Source organism: Bison bison, unplaced genomic scaffold (assembly GCF_000754665.1).
Source record: "Bison bison bison isolate TAMUID 2011002044 unplaced genomic scaffold, Bison_UMD1.0 scf7180017864175, whole genome shotgun sequence".
NCBI classification, from domain to species: Eukaryota; Metazoa; Chordata; class Mammalia; order Artiodactyla; family Bovidae; genus Bison; species Bison bison.
Genome location: NW_011494747.1, coordinates 197,496 through 222,622, shown reverse-complemented (window position 1 = coordinate 222,622; position 25,127 = coordinate 197,496). Strand labels below are relative to the sequence as shown.

At 36.5% G+C, this 25,127-nt stretch overlaps 1 protein-coding gene across 1 annotated transcript in view; it reads left to right on the top strand.

The window, feature by feature from the left end:
* LOC104990283 (reelin) overlaps positions 1-25,127 on the top strand; it is a 531,703-nt gene that overhangs the window by 310,518 nt on the left and 196,058 nt on the right. Inside the window, exons 9-11 of the mRNA XM_010842284.1 lie at positions 4,941-5,037; positions 7,508-7,748; positions 24,548-24,693. Of these exons, the coding sequence (XP_010840586.1) occupies positions 4,941-5,037; positions 7,508-7,748; positions 24,548-24,693 (484 nt within the window). The remainder of the gene's footprint in view (positions 1-4,940; positions 5,038-7,507; positions 7,749-24,547; positions 24,694-25,127) is intronic.

Genomic DNA, 25,127 nt, shown 5'->3' with positions numbered 1-25,127 from the left:
CTGTCTAGGTTGGTCATAACTTTTCTTGCAAGGAGCAAGTGTCTTTTAATTCCATGGCTGCAGTCACTGTGTGCAGTGATTTTGGAGCCCAAGAAAATAAAGTCTGTCACTGTTTCCATTGTTTCCCCATCTATTTGCCATGAAGTGATGGGACTGGATGCCATGATCTTAGTTTTCTGAATGTTGAGTTTTAAGCCAACTTTTTCACTTTCCTCTTTCACTTTCATCAAGAGGCTCTTTAGTTCTTTGTCGTTTTCTGCCATAAGGATGATGTCATCTGCATACCATAGGTTACTGATATTTCTCTCAGCAGTGTTGATTCCAGCTTGTGCTTCATCCAGCTCAGCATCGCATGATGTAAACTGCGTATAAGTTAAATAAGCAGAGTGACGATACACATCCTTGACATACTCCTTTCTCAATTTGGAACCAGTCCATTGTTCCGTGTCCAGTTCTAACTGTTGCTTCTTCACCTGCATACAGATATTTGTTGTAGATATTATTTAAAGCCTCAAAGTAAAAAGAGGCAATGTAGAGAAAAGAGAAAGCCACCAAAACAATTTGAGATCAAGAATGAAAAGGGCAACAATGGAGAATGAGAAGTAACAGCCAGTGAAGCAAGAGAAAGATCAAGAAGGTAGTGGAAGATAGAAGAAGTTATCCAATTAAGGGGAAAGGATGGACTGTGACAAATCCTGATGAGAAGTCTAGTACCCTGAACATGGGGAAATGATTTGTTGATTTGGCAACAGAGAGTCCCCAGCCACATAAGCAAGAGTAGTTTCAGGGCGGTGCTTGAGTGTAGAAGTCTGAATGGAGGAAGGGATGGAGGATAGGTGTGATGAAGTGGAGACAATCACTGGACAGCCCTTTTGAGAAGCTTCCCTATAAGTGGAACAAAAATAGGATTGGAAAGAACAGAAGGTACAAGTGTGACATCAATAAAAAAAATTAAGATGGGAGATGCTTTGTATGTTTCTATGAAGTTTGTATGACAATAGGAATGATCCAGGAAACTTATTGGAAGAAAGTGATGATACAAGAGAAAGAGAGGGGAAATCTTAAAGAGCCATTGGAGATGGAATCTAGATCACATGAGAAGGTTCACCATTCTTTAGAACAGAGCACTTCATCCATTATAACAGGAGGAAGGCAGAGTACACTGGTAGAGTGATTGAAAAGATGAAGGTATTACTCTGTGGTCTCTATTTTTCTTAACTATATATGGTGCATTGTTAATCTAATAAGAATGAAAGCAGATATATGCTTTTATGTTAAAATTCCAAAAAATTTTTTAAAACAGTATTTTTATACATAATTTGATAATACAGAGCAAATTATTCAAATGGCACAAATTCTAGCAACAAATTCAATATCACGAATTCAGGACATCATCAATGAAAGGTGGTTTTGTTGCAAGATAGTTTCAAGGCATTATGTAGGTATTTGCTTTAGCAAAGGAGTAGAGATGGCTTGTTATATTGCAATACATATATGTCTTAAGTATAGGACAAACTTTAAGCCAATATTAGTTCAGAAATGTTGCTGAAAAAATTATCTATCATTATGTACTATGGATTGACTAAATAACCAATAGTAATGCAAATGACAGTTATAGTAAGTAAATGTATATTTACTTTATCATTTATCAATTTATCTGTCAATTTTAAATCAAGAATTGCCAACCAAGACCAACTGGAAACAACACTCATGAGGTACATTTAACATAAATATCCTGTCCTCCCCCAAGCTGGGGGTATTACAGTAATCCTGGTGTGTGTACCTCTACATGGAAACCAGAATTCCTTGACTGTTGGATTAGGGTTCCCAGTGAGTTCTAGAATTCATCAATTTTATTTATGGATACCATACTTCAGGAACCCTTCATCACTTTATAGGCTGCTTATATCCTTGATATAAGTAAAACTGATAATATATGAAATTTCATTTGCCAGTAAGAACCAAAGAAAGAGCTTACATTTTCAGACCCATTTAAGTCCATTAATGGTTCTCAGACCATACTTTTATAACCATAATTCTAAGTTATCTTCCTATCTTCAGCAATTCTTAAAATCTTTGCAAAATTGCTACTTTAGAGTGAAGGATAGCAATTACATCGGAAGCAATCCAAAGGAGAGAAAATGAACCTGTACATGAGAGGATATTTTGCATTTTTCATTTGAGTTGTTTTTCCTTTCTGGTTTTAAATATCCAACTTTGGCAATTAAAGATCTTTGATTTAAGAGGGGAAAGAAGTACCTGTTGCAGGTGGCACCTGCTTATTATTGTCTCCTCACTGCATTAGAGGTGTTTTGAGGTATGTGATATCTCTGCACCACTGCATCTGGGAGCAGGGAGTTGGGGATGGCTTTAGGTACCTGGGCACATGGATGTTAATTAACTCTTTCCTCCCCTCATTGCAGACAGAGTCAAGCAACCATTTTCAGTCTGGGCAAGGACAAATCTTACTCTACTGACCCAAGTCTATGTGACAGTGGGGCTGCAGTTCAGAAGGGCTTATCTGAAGAAGAAATTCACCCAGTCTATGTGGAACAGCTGTATTCATAGTGGGAGTGGAGAATCATTTATTCATTGGCTTGGCACCATTTGGGATGGTAGTTTGATAGGAGTGGCCCCAAAGGGAAACATGTATACAAAGCCAACTGATTCTGTTGGGTGGTACTTCTTCCAGGAGGGGAAGTTCCCATGGCATGGGCAGTGCCGCTCTTCTGGCTGTCCATTCGTACCTAACACCCCATTCCTGGTCTTCTGGCTATCCACTCCTCTGTGGGAATCCCTGTGGCTTTTGAGCCATCTTTTCATGTAGGAACCCTTTAAAGATAACCCTGGGCTAGTTCTGTTTTCCAGGGTACACTTTTAGTCTGTAGGATCCATGCACCTTTATCTCACCAGGGCTGGAAGTACTGCTTTATCCTGAAGGGACTGAGAAATTGTTGATGGATTATAAGAAGGGAGTAACAAGATTCAGTTCACTTGTGGGAAGAGCACTGGCAGTAGTGTGGCTGGGTGAGGACATGTGAGGCTGGAGACCAGCTAATCACTATTGCAAAGTTCTGGCAAGAGCTACTGAGAATCCATTGACAATAATGAGGAGGAGATGGGTTCAGAAGATATTAACATTTAAATACAAAATAATATAATGACTAAGTAAGTAAAAGTGAGTCACCTGCCAGGTACCTTTTATTTCAATGAGTGCATCATAAACTTATTGTACTATTCTTGCAGCAAGAATGCTGGAGTAGTTTGCATAGTGAAAGACAGGGAATCTTGGTGTGCTGTAGTCCATGGGGTTGCAGAGTTGGACATGACTTGGCAACTGGACAACGACAATAAGTTTATTCTCACAACAGTAAACACTTTTTCTCCCAACAGTGAGATGATAACAAAAGAAAACAGGGGAGGGGTCATATTGGTTATCAGGGCCATAGTTGAACACATTTTTTATTTTAATGTTTATCAGCTTTCCTGTTCTTTTTCAATTTGTAAATAATTTCCACTGAATTGCTTCTGTGAGGAACATTTTTGGTTTTCATTTGTTCTTGCCTTTCCATTTTGGGGATTCACCTCAGGCACTTGTTTTTAAGTACTTAACCATGTATAAAACAGAAAGGAAGCACATAAATACCATTTACATTCTTTAGGCTAGTGTGAACTGCCTTTTGAAAAACAAATTGTCTGCCAGACCTCATACGTGTTTGTGTTGAAGTTTGTCTCACATAATCCTGGCCATTTCCATTTCCAGCCCCACAGTTTGATATTTATTTTAAGCAGCTGCTTAAGAAAGGTAGAACTTAAATGATCAAACAGCATAAAGTAGGTTTCTATTTGAGCTCAAGGTTACTGTGTTGCTTTCTTTTCAGTAGCCTTTTTTCATCAACACTCTAGCTGTGAGAATAAATCTAGGAAAACTACTGTTTGGCCTTTTTAGCTCACTGCCAGCCTTGGCGATGGCAAACTAACTGGTGTTGTACTAAACACCACTGAAAAAAATAAATGAGTCTGATTAAAGCTTGGAACTCTTGAGTACTACAAATATAAAAACCATCAACAGATGCCGTTTGCTAAAACTACGATTCCTCTAGCAGATGGGGGAAAGTTAAACATAAAATGTCCTATTTCTTTTTCATTTGGTTCATTTGTTTTTAATATAGTATAAAAACCCTGCTACTGAGTTCCAGTAAACTTCTGGCTTATGTTTCATGGCTGTTTTGGAGAGTGTTTTATTATAGGAATTCATTAAACATGTTAAAACAAATTCTTATCAGAGTTTAAAACTGTCTTTGGTTTTCATATATCCAATACTGAAAATACATGAAAAACAATGACCAGATATCCACAATGGAAAATAATGTTTCTCTTTCAAATCTTTGATGTTGGGCTGTAGTAGAATAATATCAATCATATCTCTAATAGTTCTCATTCATTTAGTACTTGAATTTACAGTATTTTAATTTCTCATATGGAGTCGGATGCAACTGAGCAACTAAGCAGCAGCAGCGTGCTACATCATAAGTTAAATAACAGACACACGGAAGAATGCTATTTTTACTCATGCAATTGAGTGACTGACATGCCACTTAATACAAGCATTATTAATATTAACTTGCAAGAACCATAATGGCATTATTAATAATTCTATAATATTCAGATATTTCTTGGCCTAGAACAGAGTGTTTATATTTAATTTAGAAGTTCGTGTATCTCTAAAGAGACCTTCAGTTTACTTTTTTATTAACTCAAAATTATTTATTTAATATTTATCAGAATAGATCACAAAAAGTTTTAGCATAGTTAGAAGAATTGGGAAATGATCAAACAACTAAGTGGTTAGAAAATTATCTAGAGTATTTATCAAGAAGGATAATATGTAATCACACTTCTTTTTTAACTTTGAAATTTATTGTTATTGCTGCTTACAGGTTCAGGTTCATGTCGCTATAGTTACTCAGACCCTTGTATCATCGTGTCATATGCCAAGAATAATACTGCGGACTGGATTCAGCTTGAGAAAATTAGGTTTGTTATCATTTTAAGTTTTGATGTAGGTGGGTTTCTGCTTCCCTGTTTACCTTCATTCTACCACTGGCTTTATTCTTCATGGTTAAAAGTACTCTGGTTGTTAATTATGTTGAATTACATGAATGCACACATTTACCTGCATATTACCTGCTCTATTTGAAGAACATGTTAAAAGTGTCATTTTCCATTCTTCCCATTGTCAGTAGTTGCTATAATAAACTATTTACTTTTGGTAAAAGTACATTTGAGATAGTAACCTTTCTGATGGGATTCTCCACAAAATAACATCACCATCTGTCTCTCTAGGTAGCCTGGCTGTGACCTGGTTTATAGGCCTAGAAATGTATCAGATTACTACCTAAATTCCTTCCAGTCTGTGATGACAATTAGTTAACAGCCTTTTGGATCTAATCCCTGGTTCTGTAATTTTCCTGCTAACTTCCCTAAGGCCAGTTCTAAAATTCTGTTATAATTGTGATGTGAGTTATCATTTATTACATTTTCTTTATTAAAAAAAAAATCCCTTCATAAGAAAATGAGGTTGGATGCTTAAAGAGGGAGAAGCTAATTCAGGTTGAAAATATTTTTATTAAATTTAGCAAAACTCAGATTTGTTAACTATTTTTGTGCAGTTTAAATCATAAAATAAACTTCAGAATGGGTGCTAATTTCAGGTATGGTGAGGTATTTAAAGGAAAAAAATACCTTGAAATTTTATTAAGTAGTTTTTCTGCTCAGTTCGGTTCTTAAATTAGTATGACTCAAGTAGAACATTTTCCATAAGTTCTGTGACAGTTTTCTCTTTTTTTTTCATGCTATTTTCCTTACCATATTTCCATATTGAAAAAAAAATGTGGTTTATTTGGGCAAGAAGAATAAATATTAGGTTCTTAATCTTTAATATTAAAAATTTCTAGTATTTGAAATAAAAATAAAAGTCTCATAAGTTCAAGTTCTATTTCAACCAAAACTTGAGAAAAGTAATTCTAACTCATGGATTTTAATAGATTGTCTCCCTCTGTGACAGGATAAAATATTATTTATAGATACCTGGTACAAGCCAAGCTCTGACATGCTGTGTCAATTGCCAATTTTATAACAGAGCATTTGCTATTCCTTCTAATTTTTAGTAGTTATAATGAAAATGCATTCATATTAAGTACTGATTTATATAAATGGTTTTAAGCAAAGCAGCATAAGTATTGCAAGTTTTACTCATATGCCTCCATTTTTCTCTAATATATCTCATAGTTTGGATAAATTGTAGTGTATATTTCTTGCTGAATAACAGCTGTATGCTTCTGATATGACAAATAGTGTATACATTTAATTATAAGATATAGAGATCACATTCAGCTGATTCTATTTATTTTTCACTACATAAGACTTTCAATTTTAGGCCATGCACCAAACTATCATTCTCATTAATGCAAATTTACCATTAGTGATCAGAGTTTCATTGATTTAAATTATTTTGAAGTTAAAAACATAGTCATCATTAAATATTTTAAAGGAAGGGGAATTGATTACCCCCAAAGGTAAGGCACACCATTCATAATCTACACTGACAATCCTATGGATTTATACGTGCTTCATTGGTGAGTGAAAAATATGGCTTTTCTCTAGTCCTTTCAAAACTGATTTATAGTAAGCCCCAGGTACTACTAGTTTGCATTTTAGTACCACTTTTAATCTTGGCCAAGGCCATCATTTTTACTACAGCAGGTTTCTACTTTGGTAAAATAAAATGTTTAACATAAATATTAAATAGCAAAGGACTGAGATTTCAGCAGATATGATATGAAAATCCTATGAAGTTTTATCATGTTTTTAAAGACTGGTATGCATGGAAATCTTAAGAATTCTAAATGAGAGCATTTAATTCTCATGGCAAATCTCACATTTTCAAAACAAAAAAGTATTTGTTTTCTAGAAATAAAGTAACTCATGTAAATGTTGATTTTAAAACATACAGTATACCATGATCTCTAATAGATATAAAATTTCAAAGTAAGAATTAAAATTAAGATAATTTTACAGTTTCTCTCCTTTTTTTCTTCTTAGTATCATATAAAGTATATATTTTTAGATTGAGTGTCTACCATTTATAAAATACTGTGCTGGATACTCTTTGATTTTTTACAAGAGCCAAGGCAGTTGTGTACCATTTTCTCTTCAATTATCCATTTACTGGCTTACCTGAGTATACTTACTGCCTGCCTTATGTTAAAAGTAGAGCTCTTTAAGACATTTAATATTTAACCTCCCATCACTCAATATGGACATCTTAATAACCACATATATTAAAAGGTTTAAGGGGTATAAAATTATGAGTATTTCATCCATAATGTGTAATGTTTTTAAGATAAGAAAACCACAATCTTAATTAAGAAACAAAATGGATCTATAAGAAAGATAAAGTGGACACTGTTGAACTTTATTGTGGCACCAATTCTCATCTCTCCAGAGCCCCTTCCAATGTCAGTACTATCATCCACATCCTCTACCTTCCTGAAGACGCCAAAGGGGAGAACGTCCAGTTTCAGTGGAAGCAGGAAAATCTACAAGTAGGTGAAGTGTATGAAGCCTGCTGGGCCTTAGATAACATCCTCATCATCAACTCAGCTCACAGACAAGTTGTTTTAGAAGACAATCTGGATCCAGTAGACACGGGCAACTGGCTTTTCTTCCCAGGAGCTACAGTGAAGGTTTGATCTCTCTTTCACTCCTTCTCTTCTCCTCTAAAACCTAAAGCTCAATAAACCAAATTGTACTAAACCGCTATTTTACTAAAGTATTTTATTAAGTGAAAGTTGCTCAGTTGGGCTTCCTTTGTGGCTCAGCTGGTAAAGAATCCACATGCAATGCGGGAGACCTGGGTTCGATCCCTGGGTTGGGAAGATCCCCTGGAGAAGGGAAAGGCTACCCACTCCAGTCTGGAGAATTCCATGGACTGTATAGTCCATGGGGTCATGAAGTATTTTACTAAAACCACTATTAAAAGAATAGGTAATATCACTTTACCCTCCCCTGTAAGAATGGGAAATCATTCATTTGTTCATCCTTTGAACAAGTATTTTTGAGAACCCATGGTGCCATGTACTGGGCTGAACCTGGAGAATATAACCACAAAAGGCAGATATGTCTTTTCCTTTTATTGTCTGTCAGTTTACTGGGAGGTTACATATAGCAACGTGCATGTGCAAAACAGCATAATTGTTGATTTGCTGGGAAAGTTTAAGGTGCTGTAGAAATACAATATACAGTGCCAGATCCAGAGCTGAGGGATTAGGAAGGCTATCCAAGAGAATAGGAATAGACTGAAGGGTCATTTCAAATTGGCCAGATGGGAAGACTAATGTTTCTAGAATCATAAATCACACATAAAGGCTAGAAGATGATAGCACAAAGGAGAGGCCTTCGACAGTGTTTGAAATGGTTGTCTAATAGATACTGAGTTGAGACTTGTGATAAAGTCTGAAGATATGACCAGTGATAAAACCTTAAAGTCTTAAAAGCTCACTTTTTGAATGAGAATTAAAATCACTGGCTTGCCTGCCCAGAGAATGTGTGGAATAAGATACTATGTCAAGGCGATATTTTAAGAAACCGTTTGATCTTCAACTGGACTCTCTCAAGTTTCAAGTATGAAAAAAATAAAATACAGATGCAGATTGGAGAGTTTTTAAAAATGTGACTCACTATTACAAAAAAAAAAAAAAGACCTCTGTGCTGCATGGGGGTGAGGTCACAGAATCACAAGCAGAATATAAAGATCTAAGACACTCATCTCCTTTTAATAATTTATGGGTTGCAAATTGTTTAGAGTACTTCCCTCGTGGTTCAGTGGTTAAGACTCTGCCTTCCAGTGCAGGTGGGGGCAGGTTCAATATCTGGTTGGGAAGTTAAGATCCCACATGCTATGTGGTATGACCAAAAAATAAAAAATAAATTATTTAGGAAACCTTCACCTTTTTAGAAAACCCTCCTGACACAGTTAAATTGGTGCTTAGCAAATCAAACTCTAGATACTGACTAGCATTAGGAACGGACATCATCTTTGTTCAACATGAAAAAACACCCAGGAAACCTTAAGGAGATTTGTTCTGATAAAGACTCTAAAACTTTGGTTCCTTTGGATCCTTTAAAGAGTCATGGATGCCTTTCATATGGGTGTGGAAAAGAACCTTTGTAAGGATAGCCCATATCATATCCCACTGCTGCTGCTGCTAAGTTGCTTCAGTCGTGTCCGACTCTGTGCGACCCCATAGACGGCAGCCCACTCGGCTCCCCCGTCCCTGGGATTCTCCAGGCATGAACACTGGAGTGGGTTGCCATTTCCTTCTCCAATGCATGAAGGTGAAAAGTGAAAGTGAAGTCGCTCAGTCGTGTCCAACTCTTCGAGACCCCATGGACCGCAGCCTACCAGGCTCCTCCATCCATGGGATTTTCCAGGCAAGAGTACTGGAGTGGGGTGCCATTGCCTTCTCCGCATATCCCACTACTACTTGATTAAGAGAAGGATTTCTATTGTCACTGTTCACCATTGGCAAGATATGTAAACCCAGGAAACACATGGAGACCTCAGGGCCTGGGATTCACATTCTTTTCCTGTGATGATCATTTGGTAATTATTTGATCTCAGTTCCCTTTACTATATATTATATATACTTTTTGTGCCTGTTTTATAAGCCATCGTTACACTAATTTAATTAACTTTTTGGTTTCTTAATGCGTTGTACTTTGGTACCACCCATGTTAAAAATGTATGAAGTGTGGGTTTGCTTTGTAGAAATGGTTACTTAGATTACAACTCTGTGTGGAGTATACTTGTGCTATCACACATTTAAGACTTGCCTAGTTGCCTATTAAGAAAAAAATCATTGTAGTAATGGTTTGTACCAGGGTCTTTGGCTACCATATAGAAGCTTTTCTCTAATGTTTCTTTTTAAATTTTTAAATAAGTGCAATGATAAAATCTAAGATTGTCATTTTAACTCATTTATATGACCAACCTCTTGCATTTTGACTCAAACTTCTAGCATGAAAAAATTGCTTTTGCCAAGTGATTTGGAATTCTAGAAATAAAAATTGTTTATTTAAGCTGTATGCAATTTCTCCATCAAATATTTTTCCTTTAGTGGGTGGCTTCTGAGATGAAAACAGAGTACAACCAATTAGAAAACGTATCTCGATGTTTCTATTGGTCATAAGACATGTTTTGAACATTGCTTTGTTTTGGACTTTTTAGTTTTGAGAGTATTGTTTGTTTAGACTATATGTTGTCTTTTGTAAATAATACTTGTTAAAAGTCTCCAAGATGCTTGCTGCTGCTGCTGCTAAGTCGCTTCAGTCATGTCCGACTCTGTGCGACCCCATAGACGGCCGCCCACCAGGCTCCCCTGTCCCTGGGATTCTCCAGGCAAGAACACGAGTGGGTTGCCATTTCCTTCTCCAATGTGTGAAAGTGAAAAGTGAAAGTGAAGTCGCACAGTCGTGTCCAACTTTTAGCAACCCCATGGACTGCAGCCTACCAGGCTCCTCCGTCCATGGGATTTTCCAGACAAGAGTACTGGAGTGGGGTGCCATTGCCTTCTCCGAGATGCTTACACCTTAACTAAATCAGAGATTGAGTGTGACATCAATTGAGTGCTTCAATGTACTTCATTACAGAGTAGAATTTATTCAAGGAAAAATGTCCAAGCACAGATAGGATACTCTTTGGTTAAGTAGTAACAGCTACTTTTTATAGTTCATGTATTATTCTGCTGCTGCTGCTAAGTCACTTCAGTCCTATCCGACTCTGTGCGACCCCATAGACGGCTGCCCACCAGGCTCCCCCGTCCCTGGGATTCTGCAGGCAAGAACACTGGAGTGGGTTGCCATTTCCTTCTCTTGTTGCAGAACATAGGCTCCAGGTGAGCAGGCTTCAGTAGTTGCAGCGCATGGGCTCAGTAGTTGTGGCATGTGGGCTCTAGGGCACTCGGGCTTCAGTAGTTGTGGCACATTGTCCCTGTTGCTCTGCGGCATGTAGAGTCTTCCTGGACCAGGGATTGAACCTGTGTCTCCTGCATTGGCAAGTGAATTCTTACCCACTGCGCCACCAGGGAGGTCCTAGATGAATGATTTTCATACATTAAAATCTAGTAAGTTCAGACCAAGCACAGGTTGCTTCCTTGTCTTCCACGATACAGCAGCTAGTTTTATTTTCACAATCGTGTTTACTGGTCCATCACTGCTGACCTAAAGTGAAGTTAAGGAGATAGGAGTATTAAGATATTTTCCTCGCGGAGGTAGGAAGCATTTTCAGTAACCTATAGAGAAGGTGAAATAGAGTGAGAACAGGGGAATGCTAAATAAATTGAAATCAACAGTCTCGTGGTAGCAGACTTCTTGTGCTGAGGATGTTGGAGTCAAGAATCATACAAAAGGATGCCACTGACAAAAGATAACACCATCATTCCTTAATAGAAATTATATCATGCCTCCTCCATACTCAAGACCTTTGATGGCTTCCTGTGTAGGCCTTGAGGGGACAAGCCAAACTCCCTAGCATATAATTCAAGGCTGTTTCCAGTCCATGTCCAGCCTAAGTTTTCATCCTTATTTTCTGTCCTCCAGCATCACAAATAAAATGGAATTTCACACTCCCACCCATTTAGACATGCTCTTCCACTTTTCTTTTTACTATGCCTAGTCATTCCCCAGCATCCTTAAGGGCCCAGTTCAAATGTCATTGTCTGGATGAAGTTTTGTGTATAGCTAATGTCTGACTCCTCCCTGTGCTGCTATAACCATAAGGTTGAATAAACAGGACTTGAGGTTGAAGACTGTCTACAAAATACAGGTTCATTCTTCTTCACTAGTGACCATTCATATTCACTCAGACAGCTTTTTAAAATCTGTATCCTTTTTGCACAAAAACTAAGTCAGGTCCCAAGACTACTGATAGACCAAAAAAGCAATCAATCACTGTAGTAGCTAGTCTCAGTTCAATAACAAATACCACATGGTTCACCATAATAATGCAAACTCCAAACTTCACCCATAGCATCTCCTTTCCTCCAGCTGAAGTCTGCTGAGTAGAAAAGAGATAGTGGTCAACTCCTTCCCCCTCCTCCACTAAGTCATTAATTTTAACCTTTGAATCATCCAGGGCTGGGTCAGGAGGAAGGAGAAGAAGCAAGCGCAGTTATTGTTGTGAGTGGGAATTATTGATCTCATAATCTGGCAAGTGATCAAAGCTGGAGTTCTCTTGGCTCCATCACAAAGCTCTATGGATATGTCACCACTTTTCACCAAAACTGGGGATTTCTCACCTGTAGCTCCCCAATGTATATCTCTCAGGTTATGTCTACTTCTACTACTTCCCACTGGGACTCTGACTTATGACTTCAGCCTCTTTCTGCTGAGGGCTCTTTGCCCCTCCGGGAAGCCCCTGTGGGCAGGATCTTAGACCAGATTTCCTCTTGTGTGCATGGGTCCAATCCTAGTCTATGGTGAACATTCACTTTGAATCCATCATTGGGAGAAAAGAAGTTAGTTACTTCAAAATGCAGCCTTCTTGTTACCCAGCTGCCTGCCAGGCAGCCCCAGTTGTTAGTCTAAGCCCTTACAGAATCCCTTCCAAGGGATGGCCTTGAAATCCTGAGCCCCAGGCTTGAGGCAAGTGGATGATAACCTTCCTCCCCTGCAAGGTCATGGATGTGACTCACAGTTCACCAACAACCCTCTGGAAAGGAATCATCTCTCTGCTTTCCAGCTGCCAACCTACTGCAGCTTCAGGCTCACTCATTCTCAATTTAGGGAAGTGGCTAAGTCATTTTACCACCTCTTTTGTTAGTAGGTCCTTATATCTGGTCCATCATTTCACTTTGTTAGGTCCTTACATTTGGTCCATCATTTCACTTTGTTAGGTCCTTATATTTGGTCCATCATTTCACTTTGGAATGAGGAGTAGCATGTGTTTTATTGGCACCTTATTTCAACATTCTGTTACAGCATACATACACATCTATGAGAGTGTTTACGTTTCTTTGTAGTTATGTTTGTCTCCCTAGTTAGCATGTTAGCTTCTTAAGCTTAGGAACTGTTTCTGCTATTTTTGAATCTCCAGTGTTTGGCACATGATACATTGTGCTAGTTGAACAAATGAAAAGCTGAAAAAATACCAAGATCTAGTTTGTGAATAAAGAAAATAAATTTTATATTCAAAGATGACATGAGGGCAAAAATATTGTGAATGGGACTGGATAGAGCAAAACTGTTAAGAAAATGAGCTTAACAGTGTTCAAATCTTGGTTTCACCATTTACTAGCCATATGGTCTTGGGCAAGTTATTTAACCTCTTGGTTTCTCAGTATCCTCACCTTTAACAGGGATGATAGTAGTATCCATTCCTGTTGTGATAGTTAAATAAGAAGATACATGTAAACCTTAGAACAGTGCCTGGCATATAGAAAGGTTTTAATAAGTACATGTCTTCTTCATGGAAAATTTTGAGTACAAATAAGCTCCACAGGGAAGTGAATATGGAGAAAAATAAGTAGAAGGCAAAGGATTGAGCTGACAACCCCAATTAGGAGGGCAGAAGGAAGAATAGGATAGAAAAATACAGAATTCACAAATTATGTCATCCATGTATGTCATTAAGATGATATCAGAATCAAATGAAGTAAATGGATTAGGTTGGACACAAGTATCTCCCATAGGTGTAACTTTTGGCAGTCAGACTGCCAAAAGGACCAGTTTCCATTGGAATTAAGTTGAAATTACATTCACATAATTAAAAATAGTAGTTTTCATTATTAACAACAAATGATTTTTAAGTGCTGTTCATAAAATGAAGTAATAGTAGTGAGGGTGTTGATGTTGAAAATAGAGTTTAAGAGTGGCAGGTCAAATAGGAAAGATAAAAATGAGGCTACATTATTTTTCCTTATCTTCTTTAGATTTGTTTCCCATTTCTTTGGTAATAATATTTAATCCATTTTATCTGAGCCTGTCCTTGTTTATCTCAAGTAGGGCAGAATGATAGAAGACAAAATAGAGTAATTAACTTAAGGAGTTATGTGATCTGGAGAACTGCAATTATAGGTCACCAGTTTAAATCTGTCCTGGGTTGGTAGAAAGCCATTACCATCTGTTGACTCTTTAGTAATTAATATGAAGTAGGTGTCTAACAGTATCAGCTTTTAATGTAGAACCCGACCTTATGTTTGTTGTGCTTTTTTATTTGGATTGGTAAGCTAAAGAGGACTGTAAGAGGTTACAGAATTAATATGTTCTTCCTAGGCAGCCATCTGTGATTCTCCTCCATTCTCTTTGCAAGTTCATGGCCTTGTCTGACTTAGCGGCCAGTGTTTTTCCAGAGAGCTTGCCCATGTGGAAGAAAAGGGGCAACACATTCTTAGAGTGTTTCTAATTACCATCATGATTTTATTATTTCCCATGAATCCCTAAGTAGCCCTCTGTTCACAACCAAATAGGTGGGGCTCTAAATGCCTATAAATCTAGTCCTGGAAGTCAGAAAGCTCCCCAGAGCACCACCCTCATTAGCAATCTCCACAATAAGCCAGCCATGGACTCAGAAAGGCAAGGAGTCTGAACTCCCTTGATATTGAATCACCTGTCCTAATTACTGGTTCTAATAATATTTTTGAGAAGGAAATGGCAACCCACTCCAGTATTCTTGCCTGGAAAATCCCACGGATGGCAGATCCTGGCAGGCTACAGTCCATGGGTTCACAAAGAGTCGGACACGACTGAGCGACTTCACTTCACTTTCAATAATATTTCCTTCTTTTATAAACAATTGCATCCTTTCTTTTTTTATAATTTTGTAAATGATTTCTAGACTAATCAAGAATTTCTTGTGTCAGTTGTTTCTATTCTGAAGATACAGGGTATACTGTGTCAGTCTGCAGTTGCTGGAATCGGCTACTGCTGCCACAGCTGCCATTCCCTGGTGGCTTTGGGGGTTTTGCCACATTTAATAGTGGAAGGCACATTCTTCCTGCCTGAAATGGGAGAATGATTAATCCAAGGGCAACTTCTGGTGCTCTGACTCTTTGAGAATGGTATTGGTTTTGTCATCAAAGTTTAAGGGAAATGGTTGATTTTTTTCAGCCCCTTCCATTTCAAACATATAGAATCAAGAATCAGTGTTTCACCTTGTATAGGATTCTGATACGCATCTCCATTGAGTAACATGGATACTAGATAATAAATAATAATAACAACAACCATAATTAGGATAAGTAGTAAAAGAAGCTGTAGAAATGGTGGCATTTCATGAATCATCTGTAGTTGCCAGCACTATGAGGAAGGCCTTTTGATCTAAATTTTATATCTACAGTAGGTAAACACTGCATGTCTATAAAGAGCCTGAGAACTTAGTGCCCAGATTTTCCTAGTCATTCTTGAAACATCCAGAAGAATCCATCAAAGTTATCTCTTCCCACCTCCTCAAACACACATACTGCAATCTGAAAATGTCCTTAACTTCAAGTTCAAAGAAAAGTGCTAAATGTAAAATTTTAAAGGATCAGCCTGGAGCTGTTGCAGCTACCTGCTTTCTATAACTCACTGTTAAAGAAAAGAACTGCAAAGGTCAGGAAATTACTCAGAAAAACCCAGAAACAAATGATTTGGAAAGAGGTATGAGGAGATATTTTGGGTTTTGTTTTTTCTGTTTTTTCTATCCTTTCCAGTGAAGGAAAATTTCCAAATGGATCAATATGCCATGGAGGTAAATATTGGTCAAGCAGCTGCTTCATTTTGTTTATTTACCCCCATCTTTGGCGGCAGCCAAAATTTGTATTTTAAAAGCATGAAGCATCCACAACTCCTTGATATCTGCGTGCTTTGCTCAGTCACTGTTAATAAATGTTTATATCTGCTCAGCTAGCCTGGTTACCCTCAGCTTGCAAAGGCATAAATCACTGGCTTCTGTCAACTCTGGAATTGACCCACAGATTAAATGCAGATCACTAGAAGATAGGTGCTGTTCCATGTATTTTTTATTTTTAAGAAATCTTCCCACTCTGATTGCTGTGCCTGCACCTGCTAATCTTTTTCTATTTATTATCCTAGTTCATTGTATGGATAGCAAAGAATGCCAGATTACTCCTTCTGCACATTTATGTCAACTTGTGTTGAGAAGTAAATCAACATTAAATGTCACAGATTCTGTTGTGAAGGTTTGTCCTTTAGAATAGGCTGTGATCAAATGTATTTAAAATAATTTTTCTTAAAAAGTAATTTATTAAATTTTGCAGATGTATGTCAAGGATTGGGAGTAACTAAGTATACAGAATTTAGAAGGGCCATATCTTAATCTTTTATTTCTACTTCCAGTTAGACTGCTTCCTCTCTCTCCCATTTACTGTTGATAAATATCCAATAATAATGTCAATTTTCCTAGTTTAACAAACACCAAAGGCCCTAATGAGGAGCCATTAGGTGAATTAGGTAAATCAACAACCCATTAAGGAAAAGCATTAAGTCAGAAAAGAGAGTCTATTAATTTTCTTATAGCTCTTGTACATTATGCATTTGCCAAATTCATTATCCCAGTGGACACTAGGCAGATCTCCAGTCCTGAATAAGAATTGGAGCTTTCATTCTGGGGTTCTGCTGTCACTTGTCTAATACTATTATCACAAATTGTTGAATCATTAATGGATAATAAAGGTTATAACATCCAAATTATGGAAAAAATATAAACTAATTTGTCTGAAAATGTAAAGTCTTAACACAAGTTGACGCTAGTGAAAAAAGTCAAAGTCAAATGGTTAAAGGGATTATTACATTCAAAGCAGAATTTATTTCTAAATGTGTGTTTTGAGAGTATAGTCCCCTGGCAGAGCAATATCTGCCTGCTATAATGCCTAACTTTTCTTCCATAAGTTGGGCACCCCAGAAAAAGATTTCAAAAATCCATTTAATGATTTTCTTTTTTTAGACTGTAAGGACAAACAGGAGGAAATCAGATATACTTTCCAGAAATATGCTTTGCAAATCGCTGTACTGGAAACTATCTGGTCTGTGACTTGAGGGATTTGAGTACTGGCTTTCTAATGAGGATAAACCTGAGCTCAGTAAGACTTGTGGCTAGACCATGTTCTCATGTCTTTTTCTATTAAGAATCGGAATGTTAACTACGATTTTCTGGCCAGATTCCAGCTTGGTTAATTGCATGCTGTCTCTCTAAATTCGCTTTGCTTGGGATGTTCTTCATTTTGGATTGCATTGCTCTTATTGTCATGTTTCCCCCAAGAGGTGGGTACATGATATTGTAAAATGAGCCAGAATATAATTTGTTAAACTAATAAGAGTACTTTGGGGATGAAGGGTTAAATGTAAGTAGTGTGTTTTCCACAATTTCCCCCCAATGAGGCCTATTTGTACAGTAATTAATGTGGAATAGCATTAGTGAAACATGGAATTGAGCCAAATCACCATGACAAGAGTGGCAATAACACAGAAACAAATAATTTCAATAAATTCTACTAAAAATAACCATTCAAACAAATCCCCAGAGCCTCCCTTTTCTTGTTTGTTTATGATCTGAAGCTGACACATTTAATCACTAATTATTACAAGTTAGTACAATATTCAATGTGAAATTTATTTTATTCTATATGAACATACAAAACCTAGTAACATTTCCCATCATCTTTGTACTTAGCACACCACAGAGCTCAATTATTTGCATAATGGTACTCATTAAGGTAAGATTTGTTAAATGAATGAAGATAGGGGATGAAAGAAGGAAGGGAATTAGCATTTACTGATTTCCTAAGATTTAGCAATCTTTAGAATAAGCATGTTACTTGCACTATCTCATTTAATCCTCACAATTGCCCCCATTTCACAGATGAAAATAAAGAGTCTCCTAGAGCTAAGTGACCTCTCCAAGATCAAACAGCTTTGATTTTCAAAGCCAGCTACATTGTATAATAAAGTCCCAGCCCTTTTGTTCCTCAGTATCTTGCAGCCCACCATGTTGTGTCTGGTGTTCTGGGCCTTAATTTGAGGAGGCAGGACTGAAAACCTCAGACACTGTGAAAGTCATATTGATCTCTACAGACAAGGTTAACAACTGCTCTGTGGAATTTTTCATTGTTATTCTTTCTCTCATTACTCCGATTCAAATCTGTCACTATGGCTGTTTTAGAATTGTCGTAACTATTGCCAAATAATTACACACTTGTCATAAAATATACCATAAATTGAATCTTTATGAATCATAGTACAAAGTGGTTCAAATGCTTAATGAATCCAGAAAATAACGAGAAAAAAAAAAAAAGACTCTTAGAACTCCCTAAAATTTGCTCACTGTGGTTGAATCTATTGTGTTGACTCAAATGCACTTCAGCCCTCCTGCACCTGGACTGTGTTTATAGCCAAGTTATCAGTTTTTTAACTGGTATTAAATTACCTAGAAATTTAATGTGTGCAAAATGAATTTCTTTCATTTTGCCTCATGAAAGAAATCACTCTCTTCCTATTTTGTTTTTTTCTTTATAAGCATGAAAGTCTATACCTTTAAAGACCATTGAACCAGGATGTAGAAAATATGTATTTCTATATGATAATGGCTATAGCATGGTGACAGGCTTAGAAAACACAATGATATGTAATGCTATAGGTCAGTCCATTTCTGGTCACTCAGTCACACATCTCACTTTAATCCAGAAACTTTTATACCAGTATATTTTGTTTCCAACCAGACAGTGGCTAATTTATGTCTCTGCCAACAATGCCATTTTAATTAATTTTATTCATCTTATTTCTCTTTCCTCTGCTCCTCATATCTCATCTGTTTGCATTGCCTAGATTTTAATTAAAAAACCTCTCCTCTCTAAGGAGCAATCTGAAGTGGCAAAAATAATCACTTAAAATATTACAGTCATTAAAAAATTGGCTGTGGTGGAAGCCATGCATTTTCAATTTTCCTACAGATGATGTTTTAGCTTCCTTTTAAAGTGCACTTTGTATCTGAATTGTCTGCCACCAGCCAGCTTGGCTATCAAAAATGGTCTTCCAGCTGGGTGGGCTGAGTGACAACTCCTTAATGGAGGAAATGGATGGCTCTCTGCTCATGTGGAGGGGAAGGCACACCAGGCAGATTTCATTCCATCTGCCACCAGCTCTCTGCAAGCTGGCATTGCCCAAATGCCCAGTATACTCACTCCAACTAAAAGGATATCGTCAAAAATAAATTGTAAGGCTACAGATACCTGAAAGAATCATCAGGGCCATTAGACCCCAGGGAGATAATATTAAGAGGTGCCTCAGTGTTCATCTTTGATGAAACCCTAATTAAACTGTGGTGGAGGTGATTGCAAGTACTTTTTTTACGAGTACAGAGGTGAAGTCATTAACATTTTCAGCAGAGTATAGAGAGCAACCTTAGGAAAATGCTATCCTGAATTGTGGCCAAAGACTTGTTATATTGAGGAATTTGCACTGATGTTTCCTGTTGATGTTTTTCTGAATGGCAAATCCATGTCACTTAGTTACAGTGTGTTCTGCTTTTCAAGTAAAGGAAATCCATGTAACAGCAAAGTAGAGAAATATTTTTGATTGATAGATGGAAACAAATAAGGATGATATATTAGGGATTTTTAAAAATTGGAGCTTTCCTAGTACTTAGAAGTATAAAGTATGTGTCATTGGTCAATGCTAAAATAATGAAGTAAAAAAATAAATAAATAAAAATAATGAAGTAAAAGTAATATTTAATGTCATTATGTAATTAGGAGGGCTAAGGATAGAAAGCAATGGCAACCCACTCCAGTGTTCTTGCCTGGAGAATCCCAGGGACAGGGGAGCCTGGTGGGCTGCTGTCTATGGGGTCGAACAGAGTCGGACACGACTGAAGCGACTTAGCAGCAGCAGCAGCAAGGATAGAAAGAAATATATAGAACCATCTGCATAATTTATATCTTTATTTTACTCAAAATAAATTCTTAATTATTTGATATTCACCATAAATTATTCAAAAGTTGAGACTCAGAAAGTCACGTTATTTGTAATCATTTGTTCAAGAAAACCTGCTATATTTTTACCATACGCAATATAAAATTGTCCTAAATTCCAAAGTATTGTTTTTATTGTATCAAGAGCTCATATATCTCACAGAGTTAGAAATTTAACTGTTTTATGAAGTTGTTTAGATTTTAATTGTCATTGCATGTAAATGACATGAATTTGAATAGATGCAAAGCAAAAACAACTGGGTATTAAAATCACTGAGTAATTTCCTAAAATTCTTTTCATTCTTTAAATTCACATTTTGTTTGGATTTTTAACATAAACACATGTATGTTATACAATGAAAGTTCATCTGTAAGAAAAGTGGCAGCAGATTCCTTGCATCATTAAGTTTTCCTAAGGGAAACGTTTGGTAATCTGCCAACATTTGGAGAGCTTTAAAGTTCTAATTCATGATTAAGTATATTCTGAAAATTAATGAATGATTGTAATATTTTACCTTGTTGTATTGTGCAGTGTATTCTTTTACATTTTATTACAGGTTTTAAGTTGTTCTGAAGAATTTTAATGCCTTACAATGAGAAACACAGTTCAAAATAGATTTAAATGTTCTATTTCTCTATAACCTACTGCTATGGGTATATACTGCTAAGGGAATATAATAGCTTATTTTTGGAAAATAGCGTATTCAGAAATAAAATAACAATTATTTTGTAGCACTTAAAGATTTCCAAAAAACCACTTCCACATATAATATAATTTGTGCTTCTTACAGTGTCTCTAGGATATAGACATTAGTGGCCCCAGTCTACAGCCTAAGAAACTGAGGCCTAGATGGGTTAAATGAGTTGTGCAGAACCATGTAGCCATTCAGTAGAGATAATGCATCAGAACATGCCTTCTTTTTTTTAATTTATTGATTTTTAAATTGAAGGATAACTGCTTTACAGAATTTTGTTCTTTAAACATCAACACAGAACATGCCTTCTGATTCTGATCCCCAGACTCCTTGAGGATGGACAATAACTGAGTTTTCATTCCATGTCAAGAATGCTTTTAGTTTCTAGTATTTGGGATTTTTTAAAATAACCTTAATCTCAGCGCAATTAATTGAATTGGGTTCAAGGGTGAAGTTTAAGCACCTCTACCCATACAGGGTATAAAGGTATATGGACAGCTAATTTTTTCTTCCAGCTTTATTGAGGTATTGATATATAACATTATAGAAGTTTAAGGTGTACAGCATAATTATTTGACTACATACCTCATGAAATGATCATCACAGTGAGTTTAGTGAATACCCATAATCTCACAGAGATACAAAATTAAGAAATATAAAAAATATATTTTTGATAGCTAATTTATAACAGTTGTATTAACACAAATGGTCTACTAAACCACCAAATGTGTTTGGTAACAGCCAAATAACTAACAAAAAGACCCTTTAAAATATACCTCTGTTTTTTAAAAATACCTACTTATTTTAAGTTTGTGAAATGAGTTTAACAATATGGTATTCAGTTTCATAATGATGTTTCTTTACATAAATTTTCCATCTCAACTAAATTAGGAGAAGGCAGTGGCACCCCACTCCAGTACTCTTGCCTGGAAAATCCCATGGACGGAGGAGCCTGGTAGGCTGCGGTCCATGGGTCGCTAAGAGTCGGACACGACTGAGCGACTTCACTTTCACTTTTCACTTTCATGCATTGTAGAAGAAAATGGCAACCCACTCCAGTTTTCTTGCCTGGAGAATCCCAGGAACTGGGGAGCCTGGTGGGCTGCCGTCTGTGGGGTTGCACAGAGTCGGACACGACTGAAGCAACTTAGTAGCAGCAGCAGCAGCAGCAACTAAATTAAAATATGCATCAAAAGTGTTAATAAATAAATCTTGGAAGAGTAGCAAAGCATAATTATGTGTAACACAGAGTCTTCAAATATTAACAAACAGTTCTGAGGTAAACAGAATCAAAATGGAAATAATTAAATTGGCATTTAGTCAGAAGTGACCAAGATTTTGTATTAAGCAAATCACTCTTTTCATTACACAAATATATTCTTCTAAATTGTAACATGAGATTATTCCATTTTCTTGTGTATAGATGTTTCATGGTTGCCTCTTACTTGGACAATGACCTAATATCATTTGCACCAGAGTAAAAGTCATATTAATTCCAAATGAATATAGACCACGATGAGTCAGACACAAATAAGTGACTGAGCTGAACTGAACTGCAGTTGCTCAGGATTCCAGAATGAGAAGATAATTGTAAAAACCGCTCTTTAGAGCTTGGTGGCTTTATTATTAGGAAGGTAATCTTTGTTATTCTAGTTGGCATTCCATTATCTTTATAGAGTACATACTAGTCGAGGATCTTTGGGTTTGTCATTACTTAACAGTTTCATTTTACTGTTAAATAAACTAAATCCTATTTTTGATCAATGTGTGTGGATTAAGGATTGCATATAATGAGCTCAGTGTAGCATCCATGAATAATGTGTACTCATTGTGGTGTGAAGAAGATCTTTAAGCAGATGAAGCCTGCCACACAGTATAGCATTATCTAACCTGGGGGCTTCCCTGGTGGCTCAGATGGTAAAAAATATACCTGCAATATGGGAGACCTGGGTTTGACCCCTGGATTAGGAAGATCCCCTGGAGAAGGGAAAGGCTACCCACTTCTTGCCTGAAGAATTCCATGGACAGAGGAACCCGTGGGCTTATAGTCCAGGGGATTGCAAAGAATCAGATAGAACTGATCAACTAACACTTTCACTTTCAAGCTGATGAGAAGCACAGTGTGTATGCCTTATGTCTTAGTGCTATGAAATGACTCCCCCAAGATCATATGCTCCAACTCTCCTGAACATCTGGAAACTTCTGGAAGCTTTTTTACTCTTTCATTGTAGTAGTCTGATTTCCCTCCCCATTGATTTTATCTGCCACAATCAGTTTAATTGTCATAAAATAATTCTTTGCACATATTACTGCTCTGTTTTAGAACATCACCACTGATGGAATATAGCAGTGATCTCAAAATATCATTTAAGATCCTCTACAGTCAGGCTTCAATCTAATTCTCAAAATTATGCCTACTTATCACCTGTCATTCATTCATATTTGTCATCCAACTTGGATTTTTATCCATCCTTTAAAGCTAATTGAAGAGCTGCTCTTCCATGAAGCCTGCTCATGTAGACCTGCCCTGGACACAGTGACTGCTACCTTCTTTCACTCGTTAGCACTTTCCATATGCTGCCTTTGATACATCTCAACTTGGCTACAATCTTTTTAGAGCAAAGATTAGATTATTATTATAATCAATTATAAACCTCTTCCCTCCACTGACTTCCTGATGCTTCCTAACTTGTGAGTTTTCCATAAAAATTAGTTAATTACCTGAAAGACATAACCATATCATAATTTATTCATTTATTAAATTATTCAACAAATATTTTTTAATTACTGCCATATGCCAAGCATTATGCTAAGACCTGAAATACAGGAATATGATCCTTGCCCTACAGAACCAACAGTCACAGGATCTAACTGAAATCCTCTCACCAATTATTTTTCTTCATTTCTATTTTATTTTAAGAGTGTATAAAACTTGAAACAATGTTTGATCTTTTATTTATTAGCATGTCTCTATGTGTGACATTACCAGAAAATGATTAATGCAAAAACTTACATTTTTAAAAGCTAAGTACTCAGTTTACCCAGCTCTGTAGTTGGATCTTGCCTTTGATTCTTCACTTAAAGCTGGAAAAAAAGTATAAAAAAAGCATCACAAGAAATTATTTTTCTTTTTTTTGTGATGATGTATATTTTATTTTTTTTAATTTAAACTTATTTATTTTTCTGTAAGCCTGATGTTCTTTTGGAGAATGACAAAGTTTCTTGTTTACAGGCTCATCAGGGACATCATGTACTTCCTAGATCTGGTCAGAAACTTTTGCTCAAAAGCTGGCTGAGAATATACCATCATATCAGGGATTACTTTGACCTTTTCTGTATTCCATGTTTTGATTAGCAAGCTATTCTGCTCATATCCCATTTAGAGACAAATTGTGAAAGGTTTGAATGGCAAGCCAGAAGTATATGGAATATTGAAAAGGTCAGTGTGATTTAAGTCCATAACCACAGTATTGAAAATATATGACAAGTCATTATCACACTTAATTCCTACAACAAGGACTGTGGTAAAGATGGGAAATTATTTCAATTAAAATATTCTTGTTTCACACTGAAGGCTGAGGCGGCAAAGCTCAAATGGTCTCTTGACTCTCTTTTTGTGATAACTTAATAAGTTAGAAAGAAATTGTAACTGAATTAAATATGACCAAAAAAAGAAAAAGAGGTAACAAGCTCTTTTGATTTCAGAGTCCATCGTAGAGGGAATAATATAGTGACTTTTCTAAAAACTCTAATTATACATGAATAAGACAGATACAGCCACAAAACCAATTCAATGGACACCCCACGCTCTCTTTTTATCTACAGCATAGCTGTCAGTCAGATGGGAACTCCATTTATTTCCATGGAAATGAAGGCAGTGAGTTCAATTTTGCCACCACCCGGGATGTAGATCTTTCTACCGAGGATATTCAAGAGCAGTGGTCAGAAGAATTTGAGAGCCAGCCTACAGGGTAAGTAATTGTTATCTCCCATGCTGTGTATAGCACTTACATTTATTCCACTGGTCATATTTTAAATGCATATTGTTAACTAGCAAAAGCATACTTAAGTCAATACTGGAGAGTCTTATCATGGACAAGCCAAAGGGGTACACTTATCTTAAACATTCTTTATTAAGCAGTCAATTATTTTATGCATACTAAAAATTTGTGATTGCAAATATCTTTTAACTTCAGTTGAATACTTATATCTCATCTTTGTTTATGCAGCTTTTACCAGGAGAAGTTTTGTTTTTGTTTTTTTCAATGTGTATAGCATATAAAATCTTTCCACTACTTTTATATTGAGACTTTCAGTTGTCTCCCCGGGATCTGAGATTTATATAGATGCTGTTACCGATTTTTAGTGGAATATGGTTTTGATCTATAACAAATTAGTTGTTTGG